Source organism: Megalobrama amblycephala, linkage group LG4, assembly GCF_018812025.1.
Source record: "Megalobrama amblycephala isolate DHTTF-2021 linkage group LG4, ASM1881202v1, whole genome shotgun sequence".
Taxonomy (NCBI): Eukaryota; Metazoa; Chordata; class Actinopteri; order Cypriniformes; family Xenocyprididae; genus Megalobrama; species Megalobrama amblycephala.
This window is the reverse complement of record NC_063047.1, coordinates 40,630,561-40,648,189: the sequence shown is the minus strand read 5'-3', so window position 1 is coordinate 40,648,189 and position 17,629 is coordinate 40,630,561. Positions and strand designations below refer to the sequence as shown.

At 39.3% G+C, this 17,629-nt stretch overlaps 1 protein-coding gene across 2 annotated transcripts in view; it reads left to right on the top strand.

Moving 5' to 3' along the window:
• Positions 1-17,629, top strand: part of col27a1b (collagen, type XXVII, alpha 1b) — a 125,914-nt gene that overhangs the window by 36,919 nt on the left and 71,366 nt on the right. For both annotated transcript variants that reach the window (XM_048189307.1, XM_048189308.1), the window contains exon 7: positions 509-562. In XM_048189307.1, the coding sequence (XP_048045264.1) occupies positions 509-562 (54 nt within the window). The remainder of the gene's footprint in view (positions 1-508; positions 563-17,629) is intronic.

Sequence of the window (17,629 nt, the reverse complement as noted above, 5' to 3'; positions counted from 1 at the left end):
TTATAAATGTATTTACTGTCATATTTGTTCAATTTAATGCCTCCTTTGCTGAATTTAAGTATTCAATTTCATTCCAAAAAAAATCTTACAGACCCTTAACTTTTGAGCAGTATATCTATGTATGTTTATGTCCTGACAGATGAAAGATGTTAATATAAAACAATATTCCTCTTTTTCACAACTATATTTTTAAGTTTTGTCAACATTGTTGAACATAAAAAAAAAAAAAAAATGAAATCAGCCAATATCAAAGTCAGCCGTCATCGTGAAGGTTCTCTTTCTATTTTTCACCTTCTCAAGACAAGGAAAAACTCAGACTTTGAGTAAGAAAATGGAAGAAGAATGAGATAACACCCTAACATAAGTTTTAGTTTTTAAATATTTTTAGTTTTGTAGCCTGTTCTGTTCCAGTTCTCAGGAATCAGTGAGCAGTGAGTTGTTTGGTGTCTGAATGTTTGAAATGCCAAATATATCATACCAGAAGTCATTTTCAGTGTCCTCTTTATAGGGGGATCCTGGGATATTAGGGCTACCTGGACTACCCGGTCAAGCTGGTCGGAAGGTAAGAGGCATTCTTTGATTCATCTGCTATAGGGAGACTCCACCAAGGTCACGTCACAGAAAGGATCCAAGAGTAGTACCCAACCGCAAACAGCAAAAGCATTATGTTTTTCCAGGAAACATTATTGCTTTATCAGCCCGATGCTAAAGTAATCCCTCACATGAAATCATACCACTGCATATTCGGAATGGCGGTACATCAGTCTAACTCGGTAAATGCAAAACAGGTTCTCCAACAGTGACTAAAATCAGTTGTGTGAAAACCCATTGGAAAAGGTTCTTGTAGAAAACTTCATGGAAGCTTAGAGCATTTCCTCTGCTTTTTCTGGAGAGAAACCCAATTTGTTTCAGACATGTCCACCTGACCTTGGTGTCCTCAAACACTGCTATGAATGGGATAGCCAGTGCATTACCTCATTGTATTCCAATTCCAAGGGATGTCTGTGGAAAATTCCTTGTAAAATACTGTGGTTTACCTCCATGTAGTATGTGTATTTTATTTTGAAATGTGCTTTACCTAAGAGGACCAAATAGGTGTCATTATAGTGCAACAAAAGAGGTAAATGGATACCAAATCAAATGAACCGACAGCACTTTGGCCAGGGCAGAAGGCCTGTTTCAAAACATTCATATTTCCAGTGAACATATACACAGTTTACACCGCTGAGATGAAGTTGACTCTGCCAGGTCCCTTTGCTAACACTTTCAGTCTGTCTGCTACAATCTGTCTAATGCCAAATTGCAAAGACATCCATACTCACTTTCTCCAAATTTGCTATTAAGCTTTTAGGAAACTTTCACCGATGAGGCAGAGTGACATTTTCAATTGGGTTTAAAAATTTGGCATACAGCACACTGGCATTCATGATTCTAAGAAGTCATTTTATGTGCTGTTGAGTAGCACACGCAGTCACACAACACGCACAAAGAGACCCATACATGCACACCATATTACATCAGCAGTTTTACTTATATTCAGAATCAATGGTGTTTAAATGTGTTTGTTTGAACGTTTGGATCAAAACGATTCCCTGAAACATTGTAAAGTAATGGAATTACCTGGCATTTTCTCTGCCTCCATGTGTTTCCAATCACACAGCCACAGAAATAAAAAAAAAAATATTAAAAGCTTGTGGAAAATAGTTGCAGACACTACTTGTGCTAAATTACTGCTGGCAGCAAACCAGAATGTTATTCCTTCCATGGGTCTTGGCCAGAGACAAAATCTTGTAACAATAAAACAAATGAAAAAAAGTAATACTCAAATGTACTGTAAAGTAACACATGTACAGTAAGTAGCAGTGACACATTTGGTCATATGAGCAGGTAACAATCGGTTGGGATTGAGTTATGCTTTTAATTCCAAAATATTAATCCATGTACAGTCTTTCAATCCTTTCAAACTAGGCAGATGTGGACTCTGGCACATCTGGACAATGTGTCGTAATAGGACAAGCGTAGGCTACTAACGTCTGCTTGGAGATTGTGCTGCTCCACCCCTTCTCTTTCTCACTGAGGTTCATTGGGAACGGTCGTTTATACACCGTATTTGTCAGTTGGTTTGTGTACTTTTTTTTATAGACCCAAGCTGTGAACAGTGAACCGCTGCATGCCGTGTATATGTTAGTATTTTTCTGTGATGTGTCCTGAAATGCTTTCTGTAGAGCTGACTCCACATCATTTGTCATTACAAGCTCCAGATTCCTTTCTTCTTACTCATATTCCCACACTCAGCTGCTGCTCTATGCTCAGTTGCCCTTACTTATCAAAGTTCTCAGACATAGTTGAACCAGCAAAGCATCTAAGGCAAGCATTATTATTATTGCTTCTAATCGGGTATATTCAGGGGATTTCAACAAACTCCTTACACTAAGTATTAAACTGGTAACACTTTAAAATAAGGTCACATTAGTAATGTTAGTTAATGCAATAACTAGCAACGAACAATACATTTGCTAACAATAATCTTTATTAATGTTAGTTCTTGTTACTAGACGTTAACTTGGGTCCATTCGAAATTATAAACAAACACATCTTTTGATTTTAATAATGTATTAGTATGTTGAAATTAACATTAACTAAGATTAATAAATGCTTTAGATGTATTTTTAATTGTTAGTTCATGTTAACTAATGTAGTTAATGTTAAAGGTGCCATAGAACGTCTTTTTAAAAGATGTAATATAAGTCTAAGGTGTCCCCTGAATGTGTCTGTGAAGTTTCAGCTCAAAATACCCCATAGATTTTTTTTTTATTAATTTTTTTAACTGCCTATTTTGGGGCATCATTAAATATGAGCCGATTTAGGCTGCGGCCCCTTTAAATGCTCACGCTCCCCACCCACGGAGCTCGCGCTTGCCTTAAACAGCATAAACAAAGTTCACACAGCTAATATAACCCTCAAAATGGATCTTTACAAAGTGTTCGTCATGCAGCATGTCTAATCGCGTAAGTATAGTATTTATTTGGATGTTTACATTTGATTCTGAATGAGTTTGAGGTGCTCCGTGGCTAAAGCTAACATTACACACTGTTGGAGAGATTTATAAAGAATGAAGTTGTGTTTATGCATTATACAGACTGCAAGTGTTATATAACGACAGTCTTGTCTCCGTGAATACAGTAAGAAACGATGGTAACTTTAACCACATTTAACAGTACATTAGCAACATGCTAACGAAACATTTAGAAAGACAATTTACAAATATCACTAAAAATATCATGATATCATGGATCATGTCAGTTATTATTGCTCCATCTGCCATTTTTCGCTATTGTCCTTGCTTGCTTACCTAGTCTGATGATTCAGCTGTGCACATCCAGACGTCCTGCCCTTGTCTAATGCTTGAACATGAGCTGGCATATGCAAATATTGGGGGCGTACACCCCGACTGTTAAGGGGCTCGCACACCGGACGCGAAGCTCAGTGCCGCTCAGCGCCGCACAGCGCCGTGACACGTTTTTAAAATTCGAACGCATTGTTTTCTATGAGTGTACGCACACCGGTGGCGACATTCGGCGCCTGTCCGCGGTGCCCAGCTACGGCTCAGAAAACAATAGAAAACAATGTGTTCGAATTTTAAAGACGTGTCGCAGCGCTGAGCTTCGCGTCCGGTGTGTGAGCCCCTTTACGTAACAGTCGGTGTTATGTTGAGATTTGCCTGTTCGTCTGAGGTCTTTTAAACAAATGAAATTTATATAAGAAGGAGGAAACAATGGAGTTTGAAACTGACTGTATGTCATTTCCATGTACTGAACTCTTGTTATTTAACTACGCCAAGATAAATTCAATTTTTAATTCTAGGGCACCTTTAACAAATGGAACCATATTGTAAAGTGTTACCATTAAACTTTTGTGCTACAAATGTGAATGACCTCAAATTGTGCTGCTTTTTGAGAAGAGGTGAGCAATTTTTTTTTTTTTGTTTGGGGGGGGGGGGGGGTGTGTTTGTGATCAGACTGACAGATTTTGCTTGCCGGACTATAAAACGGGCAAAAAAATCCCATTTTCATAAGCCTGGTTTGCTGACTTGAAGCTGGTCAGGCTGGGATTCCAGCTATGTCAACTGAAGACAAGCTTAGTCTGGTTTGGAGGCTTGTTTGAGGTGTCTATTTTAAGCAGGGGGTTGACTCTTTTTATGTACACCAGTAAGTAACCACCTAGCAACCTCCTAAAATGCCCTAGCAACCCTATAGCAAAACAATTAAAAAATTTCGAACACCTTAACAGCTGCATGGCAACATCCTGGCAACCATCCACAAAATCCTGCATACTATGTATGGGCAAACATCACTTGTGTTTATTTATTAAATTGTAAAAATATTGACATTAAGGCCAATAAGAGACAAGAAGACCTGCTACTCCTCCATCATGTGCTGACATTATGTGAGATGGTGTAAGCTAAAAACCTTGCATAATTGAAAGGAAATTAGTCTTAGGAATCTTTAGCATTAGGAATTGGCTGAAAATAAATCTTAGGGATAAGACCGCTATAAAACAGTTAACATCACATTCTCTCAGCTAAAAATTGAGTTATTTTTCTTTCCTTTATAACTGAGCTTTTGAACACGCCATTCCCTGCCACCTGTCTGAGCAATAGGAATATGTTCGTTCAACATCAACAAACTCAGACTTTCAACCACATCTGTTACTGAGTATCAGTCTTGTAGATGTCCTTGGTTGTAATAGCAAACTTATATTGAACTTTATTCTCTGCTAATCCCTCTCACAGATTTACTGAATGAGAGAAAAGGGGCCAGCTTCTGCAGGGGAAAAAAATACTTTTTCTTTTACTCAGCTAGAGGTGAATGACCATTTGGGAGGAGGACTGTCCTTTGGCATTGACTGTGAAATGGAACTTTTTTTTTTTTTAATTGGAGGCATATATTCATAGTTACCTGGAAGAGCATCTGTGTCTGCAAAAAGTTTAATAAAGTGACACTCTTAGGTCAAAAGAGAAAAAAAAATATATTAGTCTTTTTTTTCTGTAGCTAAGGTTTACATAACAAGTGCAAAACAATAAGAAGTAGATGGATACTGCAGACTATCTTGGACTATGTTTGTTTTGGAGCAAAACTAGAACTGTCAGATGTTTTAAAAGTATATCAAGTCTAAATTGAGTAAGCACTAAGCTATCTTGGCTTATTTAGTAGCACTCAATATGAACAGCAATCACATAATAAGAATTTAATGGTTAAATTTATGAATCCGTTTCCCAGTGGAGAAATTTCAAATCTTCTAAATGAAACTAAATGAAAATTATCCCATAATTTACTCTCAAGCCATCATATGTGTACATGACTTCTTTCAGTCAAACACAATAGGAGTTATATTAAAAAGTATTCTGGCTCTTCCAAGCTTTACAATTGGAGTGAATAGAAACCTCGATTTTAAAGCCCAAAAAAGCACATCAATCCATCATAAAAGTAATCCATACAGCTTCAGGGGGTTAATAAAGGCCTTCTGAAGTGAAGCGATGCATTTTTGTAAGAAAAATATCCATATTTATTAATTTATAAACTAGAATCACTGGCTTCTGTATGCGAGTCAATACCAGCGAAAGAATGAACTTTGACCTGACACATGACGTATTGACGAACGCAGAAGCACAGAGGATAGAGTAAAACAAAGCACCAGTCACGAATTAGAAGTCTAAAATGGGGATTTTTAAAAAGAAATGTTGGAGGAGCTTGAGTTTGTTGCCCAGCCCTATTTGTTTGAAAAGCGAGAGACTTCTACTCTCACCTAAGCTTATGTTACTCCTACATCCTACGTCATACAACGGAACTCGTGAACACATGGACGGGATATGGATATTTTTCTTACAAAAATGCGCTTCGCTTCAGAAGGTCTTTATTAAACCCCTGGAGCCGTATGAATTACTTTTATGATGGATGGATGTGCTTTTTTTGAGCTTCAAAATCGAGGTTACTATTCACTCCCATTATAATGCTTGGAAGAACCAGAATATTTTTTAATATAACTCCAATTGTGTTTGACTGAAAGAAGAAAGTCATATACACCTAGGATGGCTTGAGGGTGAGTAAATAATGGGATCATTTTTTTGTTTTTGGGTGAACTATAACCCTTAAAGTCTGTTTGTTTCTCAACTTTACTGTCTAATGGACTTTGTGAAGCCAGGTAGGGGAAAAAATTTGTAATTGTTTGTTTTTTACAAACCAAATTTGTTGTTGTTGTTGTTGTTCATCTAGTTATATTTAAAATAAATAGGGTAAATTTTCTTTTGAAACCAACTTTAAGAAAATATACAAAAAAAAAATAATAATACAAATAATAATTAAAACTGTAAAAAAAGAAATATAAAAACAGTGAAATATGCAAAATTAAGAATGTGAAAGTAATGTGCACAGCATTAATTTTTCAAAAATGGGTAATTATTAATAACAAAGAAAACAATAACAAGTTTGCTGTTGTAGTTTTTTTTTTTTTTTCATTGTAAAAAAAAACTTGAGATTTTTTTTGTGACTTGGTTGTAATCATACAAAACTATTGGTGATAGTGTAATGGTGTTTCATATGCTTCTAACCGGATGAAAATGTAAACATGTTGACATGAAATACATTGGAAAAAAAAGAGCAAACATAGAAGGGAGACTTTATCTTCTGAAAGTCCACCAAACGCATACACCATCATACATGCACTCATTTTATTATGGTCCCTTCAGCTCACACATCTGGGATTTATTTGTTCTCTGTTTATGCATGGCATAAACATAAGCACCAGTGGCAAGACACATTCTTTTAACATGGCGATGGAGACTTGTCCTGCTTCCTCCTCTGACTCTTTAATTTTACGCTAAGGACTTCCCTCTTCTTATGTAATCTATTTCCATAGTTTAAGGGGAGGAAGGGCATTGTTCATTGTCCCCCATGTCAGATCACTCAGTTCCAGTGTGGAGATCACAAGCCTGTGTGTATGCATTTAACCTGTCTTTAATCGCTTGTCCCAGCCTATGATTTGTTTTGTTTACTTAGATGAAGTCCTTACTAATTAGGTTTCTGTCAGCGGTGTTTTGTACAGAGATTTGCCCCAGCTGGCACAGATAACCACCGAAAACTGTTGATGGCACTGTCACAGAAGCTGTCGATAGAACGTTTGCTCTTAATCACATACAGTAGCCTCAAAAAGTATTTGGATACTAAAACCTCACTTAAAAATGTATGAATGTCATTGCTTTATGTAAGAAAATCAAACCAAGTGATATTTGTTACTTATTTTAAAGAAAGATTTTCACACACAAAAAAACAAGTTTGTTTGGTTTTGAATTGTTAGAAAAATAATAGATGCAATAATAATGTTAGAATAGTACACTATCGAAGACGAGGAAGGCAGGATAAGTAACAATAACGTAGTTTAATCTCATAGAGGAGTCAGGATACATAGTAATACATGTAACATCAAACAATACCGGATGCTGGACTAAACACAGGGAGGAACTTAAATACACAAACTAATGACAAACAACTGAGGGTGTAATCAGTGTCCATGGTGAATGATGAGTGGCGGGAACAAAACAAAGGATCACATGACAGTCAAAGACAACCTAGACGAGACAGTAGATGTAACATTAGCTCCCCCCTCCGGCAAGGCGCATCCTCGCGCCATGGAGGAACATCATAGGGGTGGCCGGAGGGGGCTCTGGAGGTGGACGGAGTGCTGGTGATGGAGTGATGAAGGGAGGACGACGATCCCCTGGTGGCGTAGGTAGATGACCGCTGGCACAGACCCAGAGCTCCCCAGATCCGACAGTCCACGGCCGGGTAGACAGAGGGCAGAGTCCAGAAGCTGTAGGGTGGACTGACGGCTTCTGGGGGATGACTGACGGAGACTCGGCAGGTGGACACTGGTGCGCAGACGGAGAGCTGGCGAACTCTAGCGACGTCGTTGGCCTGGGAGACTGCGGCGATGTTCTGGTGACGATCAGCGGAGGTGGAGCTGGAGATCCCGAGGGCTGCGGTGACGTCGGCTCGACCAAGGACAGAGGCGACTCCGAGGGAGATGAAGAGCCCTCTGTAGCTGAAGGGGTGGAGGGACGGAGAGTAGTCGACGTCTCGTAAGTCCGTAGCGGAAGAGGAGGGATGACTGACCAAGGGGGAGCCGGCCGGACGAGGGAGAGTGGAGGAGCCGTCAGACGGAGGGTCTCCAGCGGAACCGTAGCTGGGAGGAGCCTGGACGGAGCCGGCAGGTCGACGGGCCGAGATGGAGCGACGAGGAAGGCAGCTGGAGGCGGAGCCACTGGAACCTCTGGCCTACGTGCTGCTGGTGGGAGTGTGACCTGCGGCTCGACGTCACAGGGGTTCCCCGGAGACGGTGCAGGGCAGATGACATCCAGCAGCGATGTACTAGGAGGACTGGCTGAGCGAGATGTTAACTGTGTCAGTAGAGAATCTGTAAATAAAACACAGTCCATGGTAATGTCTCTGTTAAGTAACAAGGATGAAAATGATGGGTGGGTTTGGGTGGGCGTTGACTCATCGCTGAAGTCAATCAGCCAGTCCTCCCTCTCCGTAGTTGATTCCCCCTCGTCCGTAGATGTCGTGGGCTCACACCCCTGGTCAGACGTCTGGTGGAGTTCCACTTCCTGGGCGCTGGTCACCTCTGTCCTCGGGGTCTTGGGATCTGGCTGACCTTTAGCTGCCGGTGGTAACTCTCCGTCTGCGGGGGGCTTGCACGAGTACTCCGCGGTCCGTGGGGAAGATACGGGCTCTGGGTCTGGCTGTGTTCTGGATCGGGGACGAACACTCTCCAGACACCTAACGATATATTCCCTCCAGTCGAGTCCGGAGGTGTCTGGGAGGTCCACGGGATGATGGTAGTTGGCCCCGATCCAGAACAACGACTTCAGGGTTTCGTCGTCGAAGGGGCAGACAAGTGCAACACTGAAGAATTCCTTGGTGAACGAACAAAAATCGTGGTTTTTCTGTACTACGAGCGTGAACATGCCGCCGAAATCCATTTTCAGTGTTCGGTCCGGTATTCTGTTACAATAGTACACTATCGAAGACAGGAAGGCAGGATAAGTAACAATAATGTAGTTTAATCTCATAGAGGAGTCAGGATACATAGTAATACATGTAACATCAAACAATACCGGACGCTGGACTAAACACAGGGAGGAACTTAAATACACAAATTAATGACAAACAGCTGAGGGTGTAATCAGTGTCCATGGTGAATGATGAGTGGCGGGAACAAAACAAAGGATCACATGACAGTCAAAGACAACCTAGACGAGACAGTAGATGTAACAAATAAAGATACATGTTACACTTGTTACACCTGCGTAAACTTTAGGGGAACTGACTTCATAGATCTACTGAAAAGAGCAGCTGGTTAAGATAACTGAACCATTGGTTTAGAAAAGTGCATTTAGTTCTGTGAAAAGCTTTGGCATTATTTGTTGCAGAATATTTATTAATAATTTTTCTAATGTAATTGAATTCTTGTATTTTTATATGTAAAAAAAGGTCAAATACTTTTGGGAACACTGTAAATATATATCTATATTTACACTATTGTTCATAAGTTTGGGGTCGATAAGATTTTTTAAATGTTTTGAAAGAAATTTCTTTTGTTCAACAAGGTTGCATATTTCAAAATAAAGTAAAAATTGTAATATTGTGAAATATTATTACAATTTAAAATTAAAGCTGCAAGCAGCGATGAAAGGGCCCTCGCACCTGTGCCACCGCCACCCAGTGGCTTCAGGAAACAGAGCACGGTGGGCATTATGAATTTAATTATATAATTAAAGTATAATTAAAGTGTATAAATATTGCAAATATGCATTTAAGTATATCAATATAGGAGGACAATGTCAGTCATTTGTATTTGCCACACTTCCTGCTACCAGCTGGTGGCGATATGACTAAATTTTGGCATGAAGAGGTCTTCAGGCCAGGACAATTATCAAAAATGTGAAGTTTGAGGCAGATTGGACATTGTATGCTTGAGTTACAACAACTTCCTGTTTCCTGTTCATGATAATAGCATGCTTTAGCACTCAGCTAAGTGTTGCTAGCATGTTTTAGAATGTTTCTAACATGTTTAGTACTCAATTCATATTTATATAGTATGTTGCTAGTAGTGTATCACAGTGTTGTGAAAACATGTCACTTCCTGTTGCCATTGGGTAGCGCTATACATAACTGAATATTTTCATGTAGATGTGTTCAGGGCAGGGCTCTTCTCAAACATGTAAAGTTTGGGGCAGATTGGACATTGTATGCCTAATTTACAACTTCCTGTTTTGTGGCATTAATCGCATACATTAGCACTTAGCCAAGTGTTGCATGATTTAACGTGTTTCTAGCATGTTTGGTACTTTGTGGCATATTTAAATGTTTTTCAGGGAGTGAATTACATCAAACTTTGTCAGGCCGCCACGGACACGCCGTTCAGTGAAAACTCAAGATCTTCACAATTTAACCCTCTGGGGTCTGAGGATTTTTGGAGCCCTGGTGAAGTTTTGACATGCCCTGACATTTGTGCTTTTTAACTGGCATTCCAAGGTGTTTGGTGTTTCTTTGCACTGGAGAAAAAAAAAAAAAAAACCTTTCCTGCTTCCAGTCAGTGATCTCACCATTAAATTCATTCAGAATGTCCAGTGTGAGCCAATATCTGGTCACTATTTACATTTACATTTATTTACATTTATTCATTTGGCAGACGCTTTTATCCAAAGCGACTTACAAGTGAGGAATACAACAAGCGAGTCGTCATGACGAGGCAAATAGACAAGAAGTGCTCATAATACAAGTTATAGGCAGTGCTCAGATTATCCTAAGATACAATAGAGAGGGATTAGAGGAAGTGAAAGGATAGGAATAAGAAGTTTTTTTTTTTTTTTTTTTTTTTTTTTTAAGATGAGGTTAAGTGCTCACGAAAGAGATGGGCCTAGAAATTACCAGGGCCTGGACCAGAAGTTGTGTTGCATGTTCTGTTAGAAAGGGCCTGATTTTCCTGATATTGTATAGTGCAAATCTGCATGACCGAGCTGTCTTTGCAATGTGGTCTTTGAAGGAGAGTTGGTCATCAAGGATTACTCCAAGATTTCTGGCCGAATTTGACGGGGTAATTGAGGATGTACCTAGCTGGATGCTGAAATCGTGATTTAGAGTCGGATTGGCAGGGAAGACGAGAAGCTCAGTCTTAGCCAGGTTGAGCTGTAGATGATGTTCTTTCATCCATGCCGAGATGCCCGCCAGACAGCTTGCGATTCGTGCAGCTACTGTGGGATCATCTGGTTGGAATGAAAGGAAGAGTTGTGTGTCATCAGCATAGCAATGGTAGGAGAAACCATGTGCCTGAATGATGGGACCAAGTGATGTAGTGTAAATGGAGAAGAGGAGGGGTCCAAGAACTGAACCCTGAGGAACACCCGTGGTCAGTTGATGAGCTTTGGATACCTCCCCTCTCCAGGCAACCCTGAAAGACCTTCCTGTGAGATAGGATTCAAACCAGAGAAGCGGAGTACACTATGATTCTCAAATCTGTCAGATAAAAGAAAAAACCTTCTGTGAACATGCTGATAACAGGATCACATCAGCTATTGTATTAATGTTAATATAATGTCCACTCTTAATAGAAAACATGATTTTTGTGATCTTTTGCATGCCTGTATTATTGCACATCATGTCAAAGATTGGACGCATTTCTATTTATAATGTTTTAGAAAGAAGTCTCATGCTCATCAAGCCTGCATTTATTTTTATCAAAAATACAGAAAAAAATGGCAATACTGTGAAATATTATTACAATTTAAAATAATGGTTTTCTATTTTAATATAATTTAAAATATAATGTATTTCTGTGATGCAAAGCATCTAAACATTAATATTACCCCTATGGCATTTTATATATTATATGTTATATTATAGAGCCTAAATGTTGATGTGCAGTTTAATACATTGCTAACACATTTTATTTTAGTATTTATTGCGTATTTCAATCGATTTCACTCATCTCAGTATAGCAATATAGTTTGTGAATAGTCATGGCAATTTACTAATGTAACTTGTGTGTAGTAAACGAAATGTTTACACAATAAACTGTATTTAATTTAATTTCTATTTAAGTCATAGTAAACTACTGTATCTAAGAACATTATTTGACACATTATTCAATATATTTTACAAGTATAATGGTTATTGTAGTTAGCTAAACCTAAAACCATAAAAAATCTTCATTACTTGAAATAAACGTCACTGAAATAAAAAAATAAATATATAAAAAATGTAAACTTATTTTATTTCATCTAGTTTCTAAGCTTTAGCTTAACCTGATGTACTAAAATAACTAAAACAGAAATAAAAAAACTATATAGACGTTTAAAAGCAAAAACAAAAATACATAAACACAAATACTAAAACGTTTAACACTAGAACCGCCAGGGGTCTCTGTATACCTAAAACCGCCATGTGGGTAAATTTTACCCACGCACATTACACCTGTTTTTATATGGCTAAAGAACATATTATTTCACTGTATTATGTCACTGTCTTCACAAAGAAGTGTCTAGAGTCATGAAATGATTATGTCTAGTCATCAACTATTTTTGTTCTGTTGTTTTATGTTCAATGCTTTTTTTTAATGCAGGCTACACTAATCACTTTTCATAACGGTCAAGCTAAACAAGTCTGCACTGACAACGAGAATTAGAAGGAAGTAAATACATATTTGGGTGGTGTAATATTATAATTAATCATATATTAAGATAACCCATGTTATTTAAATTACTAAAATAGCCTATAGACAATAATGAACAATAATAATTCACCACACTGCATAGGATGTATGATGCGATGACAAATTCAAGCGCGCAGCTTCACCTTAATTATTTATATCCAAAGTTTATTGATGCTCACTCTCTGTAACTATTGTAGCAATCCTGTCCTGAATAACAGTCTCAGTCTAATTTTTCTCAGAGGCTCTGGATCGCCGTCAGATGCTGAAACGACCCAGGACGCGTCACTGATTTCAGAGAGGGTTAACTAAAATTACAATGAAAGCAGAAAAACTAAAAATCGAATTTAATCAAAAAATATAATAGCACATCAATGATAAGTGTCAGTGCCTGACAAGTACTGAACTGAGCTCTCTTTCATGTCTTTTTGCACTTGAATGGTCAAAAACCGTCTACTTTGTTGAGTAAAGTACAGTTCTTTTTTTCACAAAAAAATTAGACTTATGTCTAAAGAAACGTTGAAATGTCAGGTTTTAAATCATGTAAGTCAAATCGAAAACAAAAATTCTGTTTATGTAATCTGTATGAAAAGAGACACATGTCAGACGCCCTCATTCAGCTCATTATCTGCTAATGCGGCCACGCTCACGGAGGGAGCGCTATTCAGAATCAAATTCTGAGGAAATACATGTATACATCATCTAAATCGTGTATTTATTGTCTTGAAAAGTGTTTATCTGGATGTTAAAGCCATGGTGAGCGACCTCTGGAAGCCTTTGTTAGTTCATGGAATATCCTGTTCTTCATTAAATTAATTTGTGGACTAAAGGTGCACAGAGCGCCCTCCGGCTGCAAGTATGAATTGAAAACGCAGTATCCAGCGCTCACAGTGATGACAATAAATATTAAATAAATATTACTCCTCTGTATAGAAAATTGACATAAACATATGAGAATCCATCAATATTTCTCCAAATGTGCATGCTTTAAGCTAAAAGGCTATATGAAATGCCATAGAGGTAACATAATTGTTCAGACACTTTGCATCACAGAAATACATTATATTTTAAAGTATATAATAGAATACCATTATTTTAAATTGTAATAATATTTAACAGTATTGCTGTTTTTTCTGTATGTTTGATATACACCATGATGAGCTTGAGACATGATCACAGAGGGTTTTTTCACAGCCTACCTGACTGAAAGGCCTCATTATTATGCAGGTCATTAGAGGTTCTTTATGCGATTCTTTTGTTGTCTCAGGTGTAAATCATCCATTATTCATGATGATTCACGCCTCCATGCATACTGTGTTTCTTAACAAAAAGTGTCTTACAAAAACTAAATCAATTTTTTGTTATAAATGAACGAGTAGGCAGGATCATTTTACATAATTTTGAAGCAAAAATTCTAGTCTACAACGTCCAATACCCAGAAGTCTTGTGAACACAGATTTAATTTTTTGTTTTTTGGCTTTATTTCAGTGACTTTAGTTTTTTGTTTTTTCAATAACCACGCATAAACGTTATTCCTTCAAAAACACAAACATGTACATACATATTCCTCACATATTATTTTAGCTTAGTTTGTGCTGAATACAGTGTAATGACACTTTTTCCATTAATATGTTTATGAACAACTGAAAAAGCACAAATGTCAGGGCATGTCAAAACTTCTCCAGGGCCCCGAAAATCCTCAGACCCCAGATGGTTAAGATTAGATAGACCAAATATCATGTTGATCTGGTTAAATCTCTACAAGGAGTTAATCAGTCATTTCCTGTTGCCCGCAGGTGGCACTATGACTGTAACTGAATATTGCCATTTAGATGTTTTCAGGCCAGGACTCTAATAAAACATGCGAAGTTTGAAGCAGATCGGACATTGTATGCCTGAGTTACATCAACTTCCTGTTTCATGGCGAAACACAAAACTTTTTCAGGCCGCCATGGACATGCCCTTCAGTGAAAAGTCAAGATCTTTGCAATTTAATGTCGCAAAGGCCTTTAGATTAGACTGACCAAATATGATGTTGATCTGATTAAAGCTCTAGGAGGAGTTTGTTAAAATACAATGCCTGGAAATGGCAAAAACTGTGTGCAATGTTTCATGAGATTTCAAGCATGTTTAGGCCCTCGAAAATGCGATACATTTCGGAGAAGAAGCCATGGGTGCTCGGGCCTTAATAACAGTTCCCTTTCATTGCGTCAGCTGCTGGCGCTATGGGAACGTGCCCTCATGGAACCCTGTGTCTGAGGCACGTGTACAAACATGGCATACAATGACCGACACAGTCTGATATCCCCAACATATAAGAAGGGTTCTAGCTCTGCGTTTGCTGAGGCAGGCTACTTCCTGGCTACGATCATGGGAATCTCAGACGGAGCTGGTAGAAGAGCGTGAGGAATTTCTTCTCACCTTTCCCGCCAGCTGCAGTGCATTGTCTTTGCGCAAGAAGCAGATGTGCACTCAGTTTCTTTCATGGAAAGTGAGGACTCATTTCTCATCTGTGATTCTGATATAATAGATGTGATTTCAGTAGAAACGTGATTTCAGTAGAATTTATTTAATAGATCTGTTTCCTGCTTGATGCAGCAAACCACTGAATATGATGAGCTGGTGAAACTTATGACAATGCGCGACACTGCAAAAGGTCATTTAGATGAATGATATCTGTGGAGGCATAAGTATGCAGCTCCTGTGAGCCTTCCCTTTCTCCCAGACATGCACACTGAGCTGTCAGTTGAGAGGTCCATTCAGCTTCATGTTATTCGAATGTAGAGTGGCTGAGAGAGCAGTGGTGGATATAGGTGGATGCCTCAGGTGGAAATTAATATAGAGAATTACCTTTCACCGGGGACTTTCCTCACCACTGATGGCTCCTGTTTTGCCCTCTAAACCATATCTGATGACATTGAGGTTGGTGGTTAGAGTGTATGTGGCAGCTAGTCAGATTGGTGGAACTTTGCACACACCAGGAGATCTGCTCAAAGACTTGGATCAAGGGGAGGGATTATCTCCTGAGGCAGTCTCTGAACTGCGTATGGCCATAGATCTAGCTCTCTGTGCCACCGAGCAGGCTGCTATGCTGGTAATGGAGCGACATCTCTGGCCATATTTGTCAGGGATCAAGGAGTCAGATAAAGTTGTCCCCATTGGGGCTGTTTGGCACTGCCATTGAGATGGTGGTTAGAGAGGCAAGAACACAGGAGGCTGAATTTGGGAAATATATCTCTCGCCGGGTTCCTGGGAAGAAGAGCAGAAGACTAGTGAGGCTGCCTGGCCTCCCCCTTCCGAGGAGTGGGGGGCAAAGGCAGCACAATAGGAGAAAGCCATACACAGATTGGGGTACTGTGGGTGTGGCGAAGAAAAAGGAGAATGGTTGAGCAGGGCTGAGGCCCATGGTCTTGCTCCCTTTTTCATTCCCTTTTTCATCCCTTTCCAGGAACATGTTCCTGGGGAGAAGAGCGAAAGGCAAGTGTGGCTAAAGCTAGCAGTCCTTCTGAGGAACCAGGGGTGAACCAAATCAAGTCACACACAGATCTGGGGGCTGAAAAAAGAGAGAGTAATTGAGCAGGGACGTGGTCTAAGCCTGTTTCTTTTTCCTCTTTTTCCTTCTTCTTTTCTTCTAGTCTCAGCCCTCCCCTTCCTCCCCCTCTGAAGAGGGTGTTGGGGTACAAGAAGAGGGTGTTGGGCTTGGGAGCCTGGCTCTTGTGGCTATTAGTAGGGCTGGGTGTTGGGCCTACTCCTCACCCAAAGAGTGAACTATACTGCTTACTGTAGCCCGAGAAGCAAGGCGTTTTGTTTGCAAGGCCCGCTTACCCACCGACACGCTAATGGCTCAGGGCTAAGGCCTCTGAGCTTTAGTGCTTAGATTCTTAGAATGACTTAGATCAGGGGTGCCCAATAGGTCGATCGTGATCTACCAGTCGATCGCAGAGACAATGCTGGTAGATCGCACACAATTTTAATAAATGCTTTTGTTAAATTTTAATAAAAAGAAATAACGATGCCCTTCCTATGCTTTTAGGTTCTGTCTGACTTGCATTTCACTAATACATTTTTACCAGCACGTTTTTGTTTATTCAGTTGCCAGGACAACTAGCCAGAGAACAGCGCGCAAAGTCGTCTTCCTCCAAATACGCACGAAACAGCCTGCTCTAAAGTAAGTGTGCACCTATTGAGCAGACGATTTTCATGGACACATCCATGATCTCTTTCATGTTCAGCATTTTCGCACAGCTTGTTGGTGTAAGAAAGTCTGGAAAAGCATCCTCCTCCTTGTAGCTACTTAATAATGAATCAGTTTGAACGGCCGACCATCGCATGTGCTCCGTCAGTTGTGATTGACAAGTTTACACATTGGCAGCGGTGTTTTGTCGACAAAGATGTAAAACTGTCTAATTCTATTCAGTACAAGTCATCAGAATAAGGTAAATTCCCTGGCTATTGTAATCTGTTGTGCTGTAAGTGTTTTGAGTTTAGTGTTAAAATTGAAAAATTGTTAAAATTGAACATCAACAATGAACATTTATTATTATTTTCCTGAATTCCATGTCGAGATACATGCAGTTGTAGCAAACAAGCATTTGAAATGTATCTTTTTTTAAATTAAATTAGGCTACTGTTTTTTTGTTTTTTGTTTTTTGGTTAGTAGATCTCATTTAGTTGATCACTTTAAAAGTAGATCATCAGGCAAAAAAGTGTGGTGGGGTGCCCTGACTTAGATGGTATGGCATCCCCATAGCATCAGCAGCTGATGCAATGTAGAAGTTCCCTCAAAAGGGAAAGTATAGGGTTACGATCAGTGTTCTCAGGCACCTCTCTTATACCTTTCATGTGTGATGTCATTGCTCTGCAT